The sequence below is a fragment of the Dunckerocampus dactyliophorus genome, chromosome 1 (assembly GCF_027744805.1).
Source record: "Dunckerocampus dactyliophorus isolate RoL2022-P2 chromosome 1, RoL_Ddac_1.1, whole genome shotgun sequence".
NCBI classification, from domain to species: domain Eukaryota; kingdom Metazoa; phylum Chordata; class Actinopteri; order Syngnathiformes; family Syngnathidae; genus Dunckerocampus; species Dunckerocampus dactyliophorus.
Genome location: NC_072819.1, coordinates 6,952,746 through 6,970,790, shown reverse-complemented (window position 1 = coordinate 6,970,790; position 18,045 = coordinate 6,952,746). Strand labels below are relative to the sequence as shown.

Genomic DNA, 18,045 nt, shown 5'->3' with positions numbered 1-18,045 from the left:
TTAAAAAAAATGCTAAAACGTTTTTTTTAAGTAATACTTTTTCTCATTAGACGACAACTTTTTTTCTCGAATATTTTGTCTTTCTTCTTGTAAAATGACTAGTCAAATGTATGTAAAAATGTATGTAAAATTTATGCAAATGTAAATTTGTCGAATGTAATAGTAGATGATAGATTGCTTTTTTAAAGTAACACACGATTGTATTTCAAATAATTCCTGGTAGGCTAAATGTGATTTTGTGAACATTTGAACGTTTTATTATTATTATTATTATTATTAATAATAATAATTGTTGGTAATGTTGTGATGCAGGGTCTTTTTAATGTTATACTGTACTTGATAAAAAAATACATACAACGAATGAGCTGCGGCTGTACAACACTTTGGACACCATTGCTGTTGCCCTGAGCTTGAAGGGACAGGAAGTCTGCGAGTTTGCAAATGTTTAACCACGCGTCGAGACGTCACACGGTGGGACTCTTGTAATCTGTACACGAGTGCTCCTTCCTGCAAGAATAAATTGTAAGTTTGGGAGATCCTTGAGTGTAATTTTTAGGGGAATTTACACATTTCCCCACAAAATATGCTGTAACACACGCCTTTCTGTCCACAACAAACGACACACAAAGCATTTAATCCCCAAAATACAACTTTAATGCATCTTTTTCTTTTCCATCTCACGCCTAAACATTTTGTTTTGCTGTCTCCAGGCGTTGCTGCGGTGTGACGTCCAGTGAGGACACATCCACCTTTCCGTACGCCCTCTGGTGGTGGTTCAAAGTACGACATGCTGCAATTCCCCCTGATTCAAATGTGTAGGAAAGACGAGTGCAGATGCTATAGTTGCTTTGCTGCATGGGCAGGAGGCATTCAGCTCCAAGCACAGACTAAAGTCGCTTTGTTTCTAAGCACAATAACTGCTCGTCGAGCCCGAATAGTAGGCAGAATATGAAGTTCAAACATATGAAATGAAGGAGGTCAACATGAATGGCGGAATACTCCTCATTTTAAGGAATATATTGGGCAACATTTCTAACAGAAACAGTGTGTTGACAGTTATTTGGCACATGATCATCCGTACGTGCGTCTTTAAGCTTGCATGCGGCATCTTCTGCTACTTGTTGGTTATATTTGGAAGAAAGACAACACAGGGGTGTCCAAACTTTTTCCAGCGAGGGCCACATATTGAAAAAATGATGCAACTTTGCCACTTTGATATTTTGTAAAGCAACACACATGTAGATGTGCTAAGAAGTTAAATATATTTCAAGACAAAACTGCATCTGAGGTCTGCTGCAAAAAAAGCGTATTGTTAGTATCAACTTCACTCTTTGAATCCCCCCCCCCCCCCATTTTTGCTGTTTTTTTTTTAAACGTTCCAAATATTTCAACTTTTTTCACAAATAGTATTCGTAAATTTGGTTTGTGTGATATTACAACTTTATTCCCATAATATTATAACGAGGAAAAGGCTTCTTGAGACGTCATCTGTACTTCTGTGTAGAACACACAGAAGTACAGATGACGTCTCAAGAAGCCTTTTCCTCGATGGACAACTCCTGTACGACTGAGAGCCTACACAGACGCATAATATTATAACATTTTCCCCAAGCTAATTTTTCAAAAATGACAGCTTTATTTAGTTTTGTTTGTTTCTCATAATATTACGACTTAAAATGTTTTTTTTTAATATTTCAACTTTTTCCTCATAATATTACAAGTTTATTCTCGTATAATTGTCACTTTTTCACGCTACAATACGCTATTGTCATAAAATTACAGCTGTTTTTTTCCGTTTCGCTGCTGTTTTTTTAAATTTTTATTTCAACTTTCTTATAAATTTTCTTCTCTTAATATTGCCATAATATTTTGATTTTTTTGTAACATTATAACTTTTTTGCAACCTAATTTCCCCCCCAAAAAATCTACTTTATTTATTGTTTTGTTTCTCATAATATTGCAACTTTAAAATCCTGCCTTTTTTATTTAATATTTCAATTTTATGCCACTATAATGATGTTATTTCCCTCATAATATTACGTTATTCTCATAAAATGACAACTTTTTTCTCCTAACATTTTGACTTTATTTGTGTAAAATTGCTGCTGATTTCTTCAGTTTTGCTGTTGTTGATTTTCTTTTTAGTTTTCTTGTTGAACTAACTTTTTAGAAAGCGCCGTGGGCCAATAATCAAAAACAGCCACATGCCACAAATGGACCCCGGGTCGTAGTTTGGGCACCCCAGGGCTAACATCACATAGCTTGCTGCAAGAACAGACGCGGGCGTCACAAGTCATATCTCCAACGCAGGCCTGCATTGTGGCCTCCGACATGATGCGATGGAGTGCATGGCTCCTTGTTTGAAGGTATGGCACTTGATGAGATGTTGCATGAACATCCAGTGTTCATCTATGGCAGTTCCCCCTTGAAGAAGTGGTTTATATTCCCCTACACTGCTTAGCCTATATTTCACCTAAAAGGGGAGTTTCTGCAGCATCAGCAATAAACGGAGCCTTCTTGAGTCACGTGCTGCTATGTCATACAGCATCCATCATTGCCTCTTTTTCTTCTGCTTGAGTGACTTCCTCCTCTTCACAATCATCTCGTGAAGCTTGTCCATGCCTTCGTGCAGACCTTCCCCGATGATGGCGCAGGCGGGCTGGACGTGGTACGGCGTGGACGGACTCAGCTCGGCCAGGGCCAGCTGCCGCTCGATCTCCGCGACGTTCAGGGCCCGCGGCAGGTCCTGCTTGTTGGCGATGACCAGCAGCGGGGTGCCCTGGTTCTCGGAGAAGCGGGTGATCTTGTGCAGCTCGGTACGGGCCTCCTCCAGCCTCTCGGCGTCCACCGAGTCCACCACGTAAACGATGCCGTCTGTGCAGCGGCTGTAGGGTTTCCACAGGGGACGCAGCTTCTCCTGACCTCCGACGTCCCAGAAGTGGCAGCTGATGCCCCTGGAGGTCCCCGCACCGCCCAGCCGGATCCTCTCCGTGTTGAAGCCGATGGTGGGCACGGTGTTGACGAACTCGTTGAATCTGAGCCGGTAGAGCACCGTGGTTTTGCCCGCAGAGTCCAAGCCGAGCATGACAATGTGCAGGGACTGGAAGGCTGCCAGATTGGAGAAACTAGTCCCCATCCTGGAAGTACTGCATGCACGAGTAGGGGTGGATGCTTAAAGGCCCGACAGGTGACCACAAACCCTGGTCCGCCTTATCAGCGTGTCTGGAGGGCGCAGCCCATGGTGGCGCCGACGCACTCCGGAGGCCACGCGAGCCGCAGCATCCCTACCTTCACTCCTGCAGCATCAGCATCGGGCGACACCGAACCCTCGCGACAACGCGCTTGTAAATGTCGTGTAAATGTCTTACCGCGTGTTTGTGTGTGTTGTGCAGCAACACACTGTCGTGCGTGACGCGAGGACATAAACCAAGCCATGGAACGACGCGACTGGTTAAAGCGTGGTTAATGAGACGACTTCCGGTGTTGCTACATGTACCAGAATAAGAGACGCGTGGGTGCCGCTGCAATGGTATTTGCCTGCTAATGGAAGGAATTATGCTTTTGTTTTGAAATATTGAGAGCAATGTTTCCTATGCGCAAGTGAGGGTGGCCGATACACATATCGAAACCGATACTTTTTTTTACCTGACATTATTCAAGAATATTAAATGATTTTGCCTGATTTTGAAACACAGAGCAAAGATTCAGTAGCAACCTTATTTGTGAGCAATCTAACAATATATAAATGCAACATTGTAAGATTGTGCAACAATATTAAAAAATACAGCTATTCCCTTGAATTACATACATTTTTTAAAGCAAAACAATGTCAATAGTGCAGAATAATTAAATAGTATTTGTAAGCAAAAACTACTATTAGCTAAACTACTCATACAAAAGCTTTCACATGCTCCTGTATCCAAGAACTTGTCGACTTTATTGAAAAAAAAACATTATAAATGTAACAATATGAACAACACACAAATTGTGAAAATAAGTTATGAAAATAAGCACGAAGAGAGAAGAAAAAATAGCCAGCCTACCGTGCTGGTATCGACACGATACCAGTACGTCAAGGACATCGATATTGGGATCGATCCGGCCACCGCAACACCGCGGTGTCGCCCGTCGATGGCAGCAAAGTTTCGTCACGCAATTGGCGCACTTCCGTACATACACTTGTGCACTGAGCATAACAGGTGCTACCCAAAAGGCCCAAATGGTGCACAGCGATGGACACTTGCCAGCCTTGACGTAGAGGAAGGGGAGGGGTCCATTTGAGTGTTTGCAAGTCACCATAGAAAAGCAGTGAAGTGAGTGCGCCAAGACAGTAATCGATTTGGGACAGCGCTACAGTGTCAAAATGTGCACACCAAGGAAAAAGAACAGACTGGTGTGTACATATTGTAGTGCACCATACAGAACACTAACCACAATCACTGTGCTAACACAAAAATGACCCCACAACATGTAGCAGGTATACCTGCTACATGCTTGTTTTGTAAATATTTGCTAACTTCACTAGTAGTAGTCAGGGGCGCTGCCAGGAATTCTGGGCCTCATGAAAAAAAAAACACCTTGGGCCCCCTGCCAACCCCAACTACCCCCCCCCCCACACACACACACCAATGCTTTTTATTGTTCGATACTACTAGTGTAATATTTACTGCTAGTGAGTTGTCCATGTAACAGTCTGCATATACTCTAGTATGCAATTCACTATTTGATGCCAGAGAACATATAACAAATGTGCTAAAGGGCATCTTTTACAGTCTAAATGTCATTTTAATTCACTGCAATTTAATTACATTTTAAAAGTCCAAAATGTTTATGAAAATGTATGAAAATCCTATTTATTTTTGCTATGAGCCTCAGCACTCATTTCCGCATCACGTCAGGATGTGTGGCAGATGCGCACCCTCTACAGGCGGGATGCTCGCACCACAGTGCTGCTCAGGCGTCGTCAAACGTCGACCACGTGACATGGATGGCCCAAACAGAGAATGGCGCCACAGCGTAGGTCCGCCTAGGGCGTCATTCAAGCCAGAACCGCCACTGCTGGCAGCATACTTTCACTCTGCTCTGCCGCAACTGCAGACTGACAGGCAACAAGCTGCAGTTACAAAGCAGGTGAAGGTAGTAGTGGACTAAACCATTTCATGTAGCTATGGGGGGTGCTCAGTCCATATGGAAGATTACTTTAGGTCAATGTAGATATTTCACTGTTACTACCAAATACAAGAGATAGTTTTAATTGTTTTCTGACTGTATATTTTTTAAAAATCACAACCACACCGCAAAATGATTTTACCTATTTACTGGGGCCCCAGTCAGTCAGGGGCCCTTGGAATTGTTTCCCCCTCTTTACGGTGCCCCTGGTAGTAGTAGTAGTAGTAGTTTCCCAGTGTATGTGTTTTCTACCTGTGGCTGTGTGATGGCTACGGCGTAATTTCTTTTATGATATGATATGATCATGTTGAGCAATGACCTCCTGCGGTTCCTGATTGGGAGTTCCCTCAAAGCTCAAAGCAAACACTTAAGGAAAGCAAAGCAGCGGCATATTTTATTTTTGGAGAATCACCAATAAAGCTGACGTGGTCGTGTGTCACACAGTTGTTGTCGTGCTACAGAGTTGAGCTCTCAATGTGAGTTAGAATGTATAAACGAGAGGTAGAGATACTGGACTGGTGGAAGAGACCCAGAGAGCGCTATAGGTCCACAGGTTGAGGGCTGCAAATACCTGGCTCGCCACGGGTGCTGGAAACCCTGCTTTAAACAGCAAAGTCACCATAGCCTGTGGGACAGAAGGCGGCGCTGCGGAGGATGTCGAGGCAGTTGACAAGGATGAGCGTGCCGGTCAAGTGCTTCCACCTCTTTGTGATCGGGTTCCTCATCTTGTCCAAGCCCACGTGGAGCTCCTGGATAACATCACGGTAGCTGTCCCCGATGTGTGCAGCCCAAGTCAGTAGGAAGTCGTAGGCCGGTTTCCACATGGACTGAAGAGATGCAGGGCAGGGGTTGATTAGCAAAACAACGGTTTTGAGGACTAGCTTACAAACATGTTGGACCTGAATGAAAAATCAACGGTTCTCACCTCGTTGTCCAACACGCCGTTTTTGTCGCGGTGCGGCGCCTCGTAAGCCTCCATCTGCTGCCTGGACACCCGGGCCAGTTTCTCAGCGAGTTCCCTCCAGCGGGACGCCACCTCCACTGCGGTGGTTAGCAGCACAAAGTCCAGAACCAGTCTGGCAACCAGACCCTGGCAGTCCATCTTGAGCAAAGCCTGGTGGGATAGAGGGAGGCAGACAGGGTTAAGGAAAGTTACAGAAAGTGAATTTGACATCACGTAAGGTGTTTTTTTTTTTTTTTTTAAATCCATACATTTTCGATGGGGCTATCCCGGAGCTTATCCGAGCTGACTTAGGGTGAGAGTCAGGGTACACCCTGGGCTGGTTGCCAGCCAATCGCAGGGCACATATAGACAAACAACATTCATACCTATAGACCTACACCTAATTTAGAGTCGCCAGTTAATCTAACATGCATGTTTCTGCAATGTGGGAGGAAGCCGGAGAAAACCCTTGCTCACACGGGGAGAACATGCAAACTCCCTACAGAGATGTCCAACAGAGATTCGAACCCAGATCTTCCAGATCTCCTGACTTTGTGGCAAAGATGCTTACCACTTTTTTTTTTTTTTCAAGCGACCCAAAAGTGAATTGAAAGATCCTCTCAATTACCCACCCTGCTACCCTGCCTTACTCATGCCCAACCCAGCACCTCACGCCACCTGGCAGAGTAGAGTGGCAGCCTTTAACTTGCGGCCCTTCATCTGCTGATTCAGGTTGCATGCAGGCTTTGGTCTAAATATAGACTGACAAACACACACGCATACACACTAGGTTCATCCTGCGGCATGAGAATGACGGCCTTCCATGTGAAGGAGCAGAGCTCTTTAAGACAGACATGCCATTTAAACAGGAGATGTGACACGAGACAGCAAGCAGTTTCAAAAGAGGTTGACCCTGGTCCATCAGCCAGGTACGCACAGCTAATTAGCAGGTTGTTCGGTGCAAGCTAAGCTAAGATAAGCTAATAACATGACAATCATCAATGAACTGGTAATTCCCTACCTTGGTGATATACACGATAATAATAATCTGGCCAATTTGTAGCCCAATTCCCTCAGTCAGCCCAAGAAAAAACTGTAATTTCACAGGAACAACGTCATAATATGAGGAAAAATAACCAAATTTTAGTACCATAAAGTTTAAATATTATGTAATTATGAGAAACAAACAAAACAAAGAATCATTTTTGTAATTTTTGGAAAATTAGGTTGCTTAAAAAGTTGTAATATTATGAGAATAACGTCCAACTATTATGGGAATAAAGTCATAATTACGAGAAGAAAATTTACAAGAAGAAAGTTGATATAGTTGAAAAATTGAAAAACAACAACAGAAATGGAAAAAAAAAACAGCTGTAATTTTAGGAGAATAAACTTTAAATATTAAGAGAAAAAACTAGTATTCTAACAAGAAAAAAAGGCACAATTTTATGATAATAATGTAATTTTTGTATTGTAATTTTAATTGTAATCTTTGGCCAATTAGTTTTGGGAAAAAGTTAGAATATTATGGGACAAAGGGCAAAATATTATGGAAAAAAGTCATTATACTACAAAAAGAAAATTAACAAAATATTTAAGAAGTTATTTGAAATATTTTGAAATACAAAAAACACAACAGCACAAATGGGCAAAAAAATGAATAAAGAGTGAAGTTGATACTAATAGGCTTTTTCACCGAGCAGTTTTTTCTTGAAATATACATAACTTGCATCTAGAGCTGCAACAATTCATTAATTAATCCATGGTTAATCGATTGCCCAATTAATCAACTATTTTGGTAATCGATTATCGTTTTTTGATTTAAATATGTAAGAATCATCTGATTTCAGCCTCTCAAAATACGTTGAATGTGTTTTTTTTTCAATGTGAATATGTTTTAATTTCCTTAGTCATCCATGCAAGCAGACCTTTTAGCCAAAACAAGATGTTTGCCTCTTTTCTGACATGTTGTGGACCCAATCACCGACTGTAAATGTTTGCTTCATATTAATTAACAGGTTAATTAACGTGTGACTCCATTAATTGAAACAACAAGCTTCAGTTTAATCGACGAAGAAAATGATCATGATTGTATTTTTGTGTACATTTATTGTTTTACTGAAGCTATAACAGGCAGAAATTAAGTGTTTTTAAAAAAATTCCGATTCATTGATTAATCGAAGAAATAATCAACCGATTAATAGGTTATGAAAATAATCGTTAGTTGCAGCCCTACTTGCATTCTTTCATTTCACTTTGTGGCCCTCGGTGGAAAAAGTTTGGGCACCCCCGTGTCTGTCCAGGTACTATATCAGAGTGACAAAACTGTTTTGACAGTGGACAAATCTTAATGTGCGCACCCCACTTTAATCCTAACCAAGAACAATTCTGGACGTGTCATCTAATTTTAGTATTCTGCATGTGATGCTGATGCCTCATGTTACAAAACATATTCAATATTTTTAGAGGCGTTTCAATGCACCTTTCTATAATTAAAAACGCACTCGTGAGTCGTAACCCAATCCAAGGTTTGGAGAGATCTGCCAGGGCGGTGTAAGATGCCCCCCAGCCCTGTGGATCACATTTCACATGGGAACACCTGTCGTACGGCGGCAACACAAAACACGGCCGGCAGTTTTGTATCTTCCTGTGACTTTGTGAGTGGTGGGAGAGGAAGTTGAACGCTCGGGTGTAAGATGATAAACTAAACGGTGCGATGAAGTTGACCATGATCTGCCCAATTGGGGGGGGGGGCTCCACACTCTTTGTCTACGTCTGGTATCAGTTATCACTTCCCAGCTTTCCATGGGAATGTCCCCGCATTGCAACCTGGTTGCGGCCCAAAGCTTCTAACAAATTGCGTAATTGGAATCCGGCTGTTTCTTCACTCTTGAGCCGCAAAAAGAAAGAATAAAAGTCTTGTTTATTCGTCATGGGTTTTGTTCTGTCGCTGTGGAGTGGGGTGAACAACTACAGGTGTATGTAAGACAGACTTGCGGTTCCTGGCTGTGGAAGTCACCGCACCCCTGCGTTGCCGGGGAAACACACACCTCACAGCAGCATTGACAGCAAGAGGGTTTAAATTACAGTTCATCTCAGGAAATGTGCTGCAGCTTCGTGCGCCGCAACATCCAAATGATCAATGCTTGTTAATAACGTTTAGTTTATTGCAACCCAGAAAACTCCTCCCCTAATGGGTGCAAACAACTTATTAAGAAGAATAAAAAACTTTCTTCTAGAAGAAGACTGAATATACTAGTACACCAAAGGCTTCATTATGCTACAGCGCCACGCCCAATTGTTCCTCCACACCCAAACCCTCCAGCAGAGCTTGACGTTCACCTAAAAAAAAAATTTAACCCTGCGATTGGTCGCCCTTTCAGCAGTTTCAGCAGTGATATATAAAAAAAGTACCAATGTATGTACCACATTCATTAGTTCCAGCTCTAACAATGATCTGGATGTCGCTTCAGTCGCTGCTGTTCACTACGACTACACAGGAAGCTAAATAGCTGGTCAACGAAAGTTGTGGTTGCTCACGCACCCGAGAGTTTCGGCAGAGAACTGTAGATCACACTCTCATCCCCAGCCGAAGATCTCTAACAGGATCAAGATGCCAGCTAGTGATGACGCCGCAGCACAATGAAGCCTTAAGTGTTTGAAGTGGGGGGCAATGGGTTCAGTTGTCACACGGCTTGGTTGTTACACTCATACTTCAACACTAGAGAGCGCAGTCTCTCAAATAGGGGCATGGAAATTTATGCAATTGGGATCAAAGCTCACCTGCAAAGTCTTTTCTGGGGTTAGACAGCTCAACTTGAGGTGGGACTTTCTGTGTTTTTATGTCAAATTGTAAATATTCAGCTCCTCAGGATTTGTCTTCTAGGCTTTCACACAATGGCTTTATTTAAGAAATATATATTTTGTTACCCTCAGTGATGTGCAGTCAGGGCTAGCATAACCTTCTCTGCTGGCCTAAACTCTAGCAGAAGCACCGACATACAACTTCAGTTCTAGTATTTGTTCCATGAAATTGTATAAACTTATTCCAACAGTCAATCATTTTCATTTCCCAGTGTGTTTCTTGGCTGTGCTGCTTCCAGTAGTGTATTTGTATCTTAGATTCGTTTGCATCCAATCAGATTTCCGCTTCTATGTGTTGCCATGCATCTAATCTGACCAGGGCCTTCAGAATCAGGAGTGCTGGCCCATGTCACATACACACTATCAGCAACAGGGGTGTTTTGTTTTTTTAGCCAATCATACTTCAGATTCACCTCTCAGGGCCAACAAGCCGGCCTACAGTGACATCAGCATCAGTGTCTGCAGATAATAAATCTTCCCGGTTAAGTCCCCACTGAAGGCCCAGGTACCAAATGCACAGCCCACCACTGACTACCATTAAAAGTGTGAAGGGAAAGCTCGAGTTGACATTGTTACTAGCTAGCTAACTTCTTCAACACGGTTGTTAGCCTTGATGGTGGTGAGAAATTCCATTTGAGGTTGGTTGTCACAACATATACTCATATACAGTATTCATTTACTGTACGTCATATACACAATAGGCTGGTCGAAAGATGTGTTTCCTGTTGATGTTCCTCGCTCATTTTGCGTTAAAGATGCAAGTTACAGTATATCCACCACTCACCATCATGAGCTCCCTCTGAAATGACTTCCTCTCCTTGTTCTCAACGCTGGTACATTCCTCTTTGAGTTTCTCTAGAACGCAGGCCACCTTCTCCGGTTCATTGTCCAGCTCCGTCCGGCAGAAGTAATTGAGAGGCAAGTTCCCATAGCCGAGCGCGTCAGCGAATGCCCTCCAGTTCACGACGTTCTCCATGAGAACTGTCCTTACCGTGGCATAGATATACGTAAGAAACTTGCAAGGTTTGAGGATTTGCTCCAACAGAGTTGTCGTCGTCAGGTCTGGCCCACACCAATAAATGGGCTTGACCTTACCTAGAATCAGAACGTTCTTGGTGTGGACCAGCCCCATCTTGCCTTGATAGTATCCAATGTACCACTCTTTGGTGCGCAGTTGCCCTCTTAGCTTAATCTTCTCTTCACTGAGCAGCGCAATCATGTCACCCTTCTTGTACTCCAGCAGATAGTTGATCTTGTGCTGCCGAATTACCGTTTTAATTAACTTGCCAAATTTTAGGCTAGTAATGCAGCGATCCTGAAATTTGGGGTATTTGGAGGTGACAGCCAGTGGTGACAGGATGATTTTGTCCACCTCACTCTTTTTCAAGAACCTCCTTTGTCCTGTCATCCTCGCTTCAGACTTGGGGGCTGGCTGCGGAGTTTGGATACAGAACTGAGTGAGGATGCAATCCAACATGTCCTTAATTTGGACCCTGAGTGTGAAGTCTGAGATGCTGTTGGGGTCGTGCGATGACATTATATAGACCAGCCGGCTGACCTTGCCCAGTTTAAGATGGAATCCCTGGATCATCCCCCCACCCTCACTCACTTTCACTTGATAGTTAGATATATTAGGGTACAACCCCACCTGGAGGTCCTGGGGGAACCGCAGTACAAATTGATGCTTTCCCCATAACTGAAGGGTGACCGGAGGGGTGGAGCAAGCCGGCCGAAGCACCTCGCTCACCAGTAAAGTCTTGGGGGCACAGTCGTGTCCAAACATCGCCACAACTGTCTTGAAGGAAGGATGGATGTGCTTGGGTCCATAAACACCAAGCGTTACCTTCCTCTGCACGTGGTCCCACATGATCATGCTGTGACTGATGTACAGTGACTGAACTACAACCGCCACATACATGCACGGCTCAGGACAGTCCAGACGCACTTGGACCATGTCTTTATAAACGTAACAATCGGAAATGGGTGTGTAAGGCCCGTCTTTGCAGTCGCTCCGAACACAGAGCACCTCAGCGCAGTGGCTGCTCCCTGTCTTTAGTGTCATTGACACTTTCATTTCCAAGGTGACAAAAGACTTAGTCTCCATGTTGCTCAGCTTGATCTCCATCACTGGGCTGACAGTGAAACGACGGTCACTATTGAGCTCCCGGGGAGGATCCAATAAGGCTTTCATGGAAATCTGCTGATGGTCACCCTGGCTGACATGACCTTCAGGAACATGCATGGTGATGTGGGTGTCTGGGAGCTGAACCACACCTCCGCTGCTGTCCAGGCTACACACAATGCTTGTCTCAATCGGCTGAGTCTGACCCCACCCGGGACTCTGGCCTAAGGATTCCAGGTCATGGCAAGACCTGGTCAATTTTCTGTGGTTGAGCCACGCAGTTCTAAAATCCTCTCGGCTCTGAAACTGCTCTGGCAAAGGTGCTTTTAGGCCCATGAAGGAACAAGAAGACAAGTTTGATTGCTCATGTAAAACAGAGAGTTGGGAAAGACTCTGGGAACGTTTACTCCTGAAAAAGGCGTCATCCCTGTGTAGGTGTTGCACAGCCTCTTGTTTGGGACAACCACTAAACTTGATGTTATTGGTGTCCGAGTTGAAGCTGTTTGGACATGCAAGTGTGTCAAAAATAACACGATCAGATGAGTTTGTTACACTTGGTTCTTTGGAATTCTGATCCCAGGGATGAACAGAAAAGGCAAGGTTATTGTCAGCTGGGGAGGGTTTCCACTCTCCGAACCCCTCAAACTCCTTCAGACCCTCCTCCTCCCCAAGTCTGTCAATCATTCCGCAGTCACTAAGCGAAGAATTCCTGCAGTTGAGCAGTTGGACATAGGCAGCAGGGATGTAGCCCATCTCCCTGTTATTGTGCGCATACCACCACTCGCCACCTGATGTGTCCAGCACAAAGAGGCGATCACCTTTGGAAAATGTCAGCGTGGTCAAACTGCTTGAGCAATAATCCCTGATGGCGACTACTTCCCGTGTACCCTCGTAGGAGGCAGCCATGTCCAGTCTTAAGGCACTGGGAGAAGGCACTGAAAGAAAACAAGATTTTGTTGGTCATTCACAAAAGATAAATACACTAAACAGACAAAGGTCTTCAGACACACTTCTTTGTTAGTTCATTCAAGAATGGGTTAGGCTAGACATCTTTATTTTAGGTTTTCATCTGAGTATTGATTATCTATAATTTTGCTTCAAACTGAGCTGACCTGAAATCGAAGTCCATTTCAAAAAACTATGGCGTCACCACCCCGTCCCTGTGTCCTACAATGACCAGCTGTGCACAATATCTGAATATTCAACTGGCATGACTCTCAGTCAACATTTTCAAAGCACCTCTAAGACAAACTACTTAGCAGAAGAGGTGCATAATTTATTTAGTGCATAATCTACTATTTTTTGTTCACCTCATTAGTTCATCAACAAAGCAGACAGAAAGTGCAACCAGTGAAGTGATGCAACTCAATTATTCGTGGGTAACTGAGCTGATTGTTCACACCAACCACATTTGAACAGAACACGTCAGCCTGCCATCCTGACCTATGACATCAGCGAGGCTGGTTGGCACCCCCTCGCCTCGCTCGACGAGAGTCCCCTCTGACTTGCAGCGAGGGAGGAGGTGATTGCTACTTGTCACTCGGATGATTCGATGGCCAGCCATGGTCGGTCCAAACCGGGTCCTCTTGTCATTGGCTGGTTTTCATCTGTAAATGAATGAAATTGCGTTTAACCAAAGCCCTATTGTTTGCAATAATGAACATTAATAAATGCACTGTGATTATGGCAATGTTATTGTCTAATAACATGATGTTAATGTGAGCGAGGGTGAGCAGACAGCAACAAATCCTTCTGTGGCAGTCCAAAATTAATTGTGGCGGGCCGCAAATAAACACACCAACACAATCACATTCAACTTTTGTTCAGCATTGCTGGAGAAACAGGAAAGGAGCTTCAAGTTGAGTGCTGCTTTCTTTTCCCTGGCAGAAGAACTTTGCAACATCACCTCATTCCTGTCAGTCTGACAGGGTTCAACAGCGGCGAGAATGTCTAGGAGACGCAAGTTTAATTAGCTTCTAATCTCTGGTTAGATGTTGCTGTAATAACTATTTCCAGCAGCCATATTATCAGCTACCCATCACAGCTGCTTGGAATGTTGCAGGACAAAGACTTCCAGTCCTTACAATGTTCAAACACACTCAGAAGTGTGTGGAAACTCTGAAATATTTGGAAAGACGAGGATGAAGGGGAACCAGGAGGTGGAACAAGACTAGGATAAAATATTTGTGTTCTGATGCATTCAACTGAGTGGGTTCTGTGTGTGGGATTGTGTATGTGTGTGCATGTGTATGTGTTAATAGGGATTTTCAGATTATCAGGTGACCTTACCAGCAGGGCTAATACTCCAGTTGTAGCTGGCATGGGTCAGTGCAGACTAATTGACCACATCATGAATATTCATCAAGGCAGAGATAAAAAATAATAATAAAAATAATTAACTCAATGCTACAAAAAAGGAGCTGCAGTCCACAAACGGCCCCTGGGCCACATTTTGCACACCACTGTGTTAGTAGCAACAATCATGTATTGACATCTTATAGAAATGACACAGTGAGTAGATTTGTTTTCTCAAATAATAAATGCGAAAATAGATACAACAATATGAATGTGCGTAATGTCAACTGACCACTTGCTGGCTCGAAGCCCGTCCACTTTTTCTCTGTCCGGCGTTCCACACGTCGTCCGCTTCTTGCGCTCGTCTTGACGGTGCCTCACATCCCCCTCGAGCCGATAGAAACATATAAAATATGATGCTGAATGAAACACAATCACTTCAAGCACCAGAGTGCGGGAGCAAACAGAAAAGCCGCTACGAGCCTGCGACCAACGGGATCCTACTGCTGGAGGCGTCTCGCGGCTGCCGTCTGGGTGACGTCACAGCAAGCGGGCGGGAACAGGCAGGTTCATTTACATCCTCTGTAAATAATGCTTGATTGAAACCCATAAGACACTTTAAATGTCCCAAAATTAAACCTAGAGTTAAAATAGGACTGCCGACTCTGCCGCAAATGAATGGAACAGAGTGTAGTCAATAAACTTTTTGCTTCGACTTTTTCCTTCCTTACAGTGTTATGAAGGCTTAACAAGCAACATTATTGTTAATATTATTCTTATATATTATTCAGTATATTCAGTATGTATTCTACTTTTGGAGAATTATCAGCACGTATGAGTGAGGGGATACTCATTGTATTACAAAAAGGCTGTGGGGGTACACAAGACAAAAAAGGTTGGAAAAAACTGCCCTGGGGGACCTAGTGACGGGCGGACAGATGTGCGGAGGGCAGGAAGTGACGTCGAAGGTTCAGAGTATGGCCCCAACTGTAGCCCGTGTTATTATTATGATTATTATGTTATTATTATTGTGCCTGAGATCATTTAAACCTGCAATAAATGCCGATTGTGGCAATCATGTCTGGTGCTTGTCTCACTGAACAATTACTGACACCTTGTGGCCAATGTAGAATACTACATTCACAGTTAGAATGCTTCTTTTGCCTACCCGGAGTATAAAGCGAGGATCTGCTGTATTATTAGTGATAATCAACCTTTTGTCGTTACTTTATGATGTTTTTGATTGAAGTTTTGAATTGTTTGTTTAATAGTAAAATAAAAAACTTTGCACACCCCCAATTTAGTGACTCAGTAATTTTAATCATTGAAACCCTCTGTAAATAGTGTTTGACTCATAGAGAGGAATTGTTTTGTTTTTTTTATTTTAAATGAGCAAATCCAGAAATTTCTGTTTGAAAGTCGACGCCTCCTGAGATATTTGGCACAAAAACCGCATTGTGCAAAGACGTGAATGTTCTCTGTTATCAAATTCTTTGGGGCCCAGACGGGATTGGACGGCTCCTTTCAGCTGGCCTGAATGAGCACTTCGGGATGTGAAAGGAGGCGTGCTATCAGCACAGCTCACTTTGCATCACAATCGCTCCTGTCAATCACGGCTGTTATGGGAACTCCAGGATTATCGTGCTGAGTCCTCCACAAGTCCTCTTAAACACCTGGAACGTACTTTGCTTTGTTTGGTTTTCAATTGCTTCTGTATCACATTTGGTGTACGTTTCGGCCCAAATGTGCACGTGCAGATTTTGTTGTCAGGTTTTCCCCTCGTTTCAAAGTTGGACCTCCTTGAAAGATAGCCAATTTCATTGAAAGGACAATTATCATTATCATAATAAGATCTCTTCTTCTGTTTCCTGTGTGGGTGTTTGTGTTTGGTGTTCAAAGCTGCACTGCCACTGAGGACACCTCCTTACACTGACTTTGGAGCATACAGTTGACCCTTGCCACTTTGTGCTTCGGATTCCGCGGCTTCACTCTATCATGCTTTTGCATAAGAAATTACAGTCGTCCCTCTACATTAGTGAAAAAAATCATACAGGTCACATATGAGCAAAAAAAATTGGAATTGACCTGCAGTGTGAACGTAGTCTTACATGTGTTCCACTATATAAGCGTCTACTTTATGTGTTTCAGCGTCATTGAGGACTTGAGTGTAACAGTAGCCTGGCCAATCAGCTGAGGGGTTGAAGCTCCCTCACCGTGACCTGGCGCCAGCTTAGCCCTTCCCCCATATGGTGTTGTAGTGTTTTTGCTTATTTGGTTCTGTCTGGTTGTTATTCTCAGCGGTTTTAGCCTGAAAGGTAGAAAAATGAAGTCCACAGTTCAAGACTTGTTTGAAGGAGGTGATAGGCAAAAGAAAATGAAGAGGATCCTTTTGCCACGACACACATGATGTTGTTTTTGTTGTTGTCGATATATCATTCAGCTCCCGTCTGTCCACAATTAGTCCAACCTGGAAGGAGGAAGTGGATATGTAGGCCATCAGGTGGGAGTGTGTGTAGATTAAAAACTCTGACCCAGGAGCTTCTAATCCGATCGGGAGGTGAGAGTAGAGGCTACAGAGGATTATGGGATACGGGATGGCAGTATGCAACATGAGACGGTTGGCACGTCCTCGATAGACAGCAAACTGTTCGATACACTTCTTTAAGATACATGTTTGGGCTTGTACTGGCCAATCATTTTTCACCTGATGATATCTTGGGATATTCCATACAGCACACACGACAAATTGTATTTCCTTTAGTTAACCTGTTGAAAATCCAATACAAGCAGCACTGATGTCACGTCTAAACTTTCATACTATATCAAATAATAAAAAACACAATGCAACACAGTCAAAAAAAAAAAAAGAACAGCATTAACGGTCATTAAGTAGCAACCCTGCAGGGGTGTCCTAACTTTTTCCAGCGAGAGCCACATTCTGAAAACCTAAAGGACGCAAGGGCCACTGTGATATTTTGTTGTATGCTAAGAAATTATATATATTTTTTAATATAGGTGAAAAAACATATTATTTTTCGATGTTTTCCGCCATTTTGTTGTTGTTTTCCCCCCCAAAACATTTCAACTTTCTTCTTCAGTAACCCTTGTAATTTTTTTTGTATTATGACTTATCCCCACAATATTTTGACTTTATTTGACCTTATTCTGCACTCTTTACTTGCGTATCTTGCTTGCTGCTGTAACAAGTGAATTTCCCCGCTGTGGGATTAATAAAGTACAACCCTAACCCCTATTGTCATATTCAAGTCCACCCCCTAATTTTTCAAAAATTACAACTTTATTTTGTATATTTTTATATTACGACTTAAAAAAATATCATTTTTTCTTTAATATTTCAACTCTATGCTACTAAAATGACATTATTTTTCCTCATAGTACCTTTATTCTCGTAAAAATTGCCTCGTTTTTTTTCCCCATTTCTGCTGTTTTTTTTTTTTTTAGTTTCCAACTATTTCAACTTTCTTCATGTAAATCTTTTCGGAATTATGACTATGAATTCCCATATTTTGATGTAATTCTCGTAACATCGTAACTTTTTCGGCAACATAATTTTCCAAAAATTACAATTCTTTAATATGTCACTTTTATGAGACTAAAATGACGTTATTTTTCCACATAATATTACATTATT

General features: G+C 42.8%; 2 protein-coding genes across 3 annotated transcripts; both read right to left on the bottom strand.

Annotated features, from left to right (window-relative positions):
* Positions 1–162: 162 nt before the first annotated feature.
* Positions 163–3,466, bottom strand: arl4ca (ADP-ribosylation factor-like 4Ca). Its single transcript, XM_054783494.1, has one exon. The coding sequence runs from the start codon at positions 3,134–3,136 to the stop codon at positions 2,552–2,554; it is 585 nt and encodes a 194-aa protein (XP_054639469.1). The 5' UTR covers positions 3,137–3,466; the 3' UTR covers positions 163–2,551.
* Positions 3,467–4,602: 1,136 nt separating this feature from the next.
* Positions 4,603–17,801, bottom strand: sh3bp4a (SH3-domain binding protein 4a). Of its 2 annotated transcripts, XM_054783234.1 has the most exons (6): positions 14,686–17,801; positions 13,542–13,705; positions 10,761–13,033; positions 6,095–6,283; positions 5,741–5,996; positions 4,603–5,098 (listed from the first exon to the last, which is right to left on the bottom strand). In XM_054783234.1, the coding sequence occupies exons 2-5, from the start codon at positions 13,660–13,662 to the stop codon at positions 5,772–5,774; spliced, it is 2,808 nt and encodes a 935-aa protein (XP_054639209.1). In that variant the 5' UTR covers positions 13,663–13,705; positions 14,686–17,801; the 3' UTR covers positions 4,603–5,098; positions 5,741–5,771. The 2 variants fall into 2 exon arrangements, with proteins under 2 accessions (XP_054639209.1, XP_054639120.1); XM_054783145.1 differs by having other exon boundaries at positions 4,603–5,996; positions 14,686–17,800.
* Between the last annotated feature and the right edge of the window lie 244 nt (positions 17,802–18,045).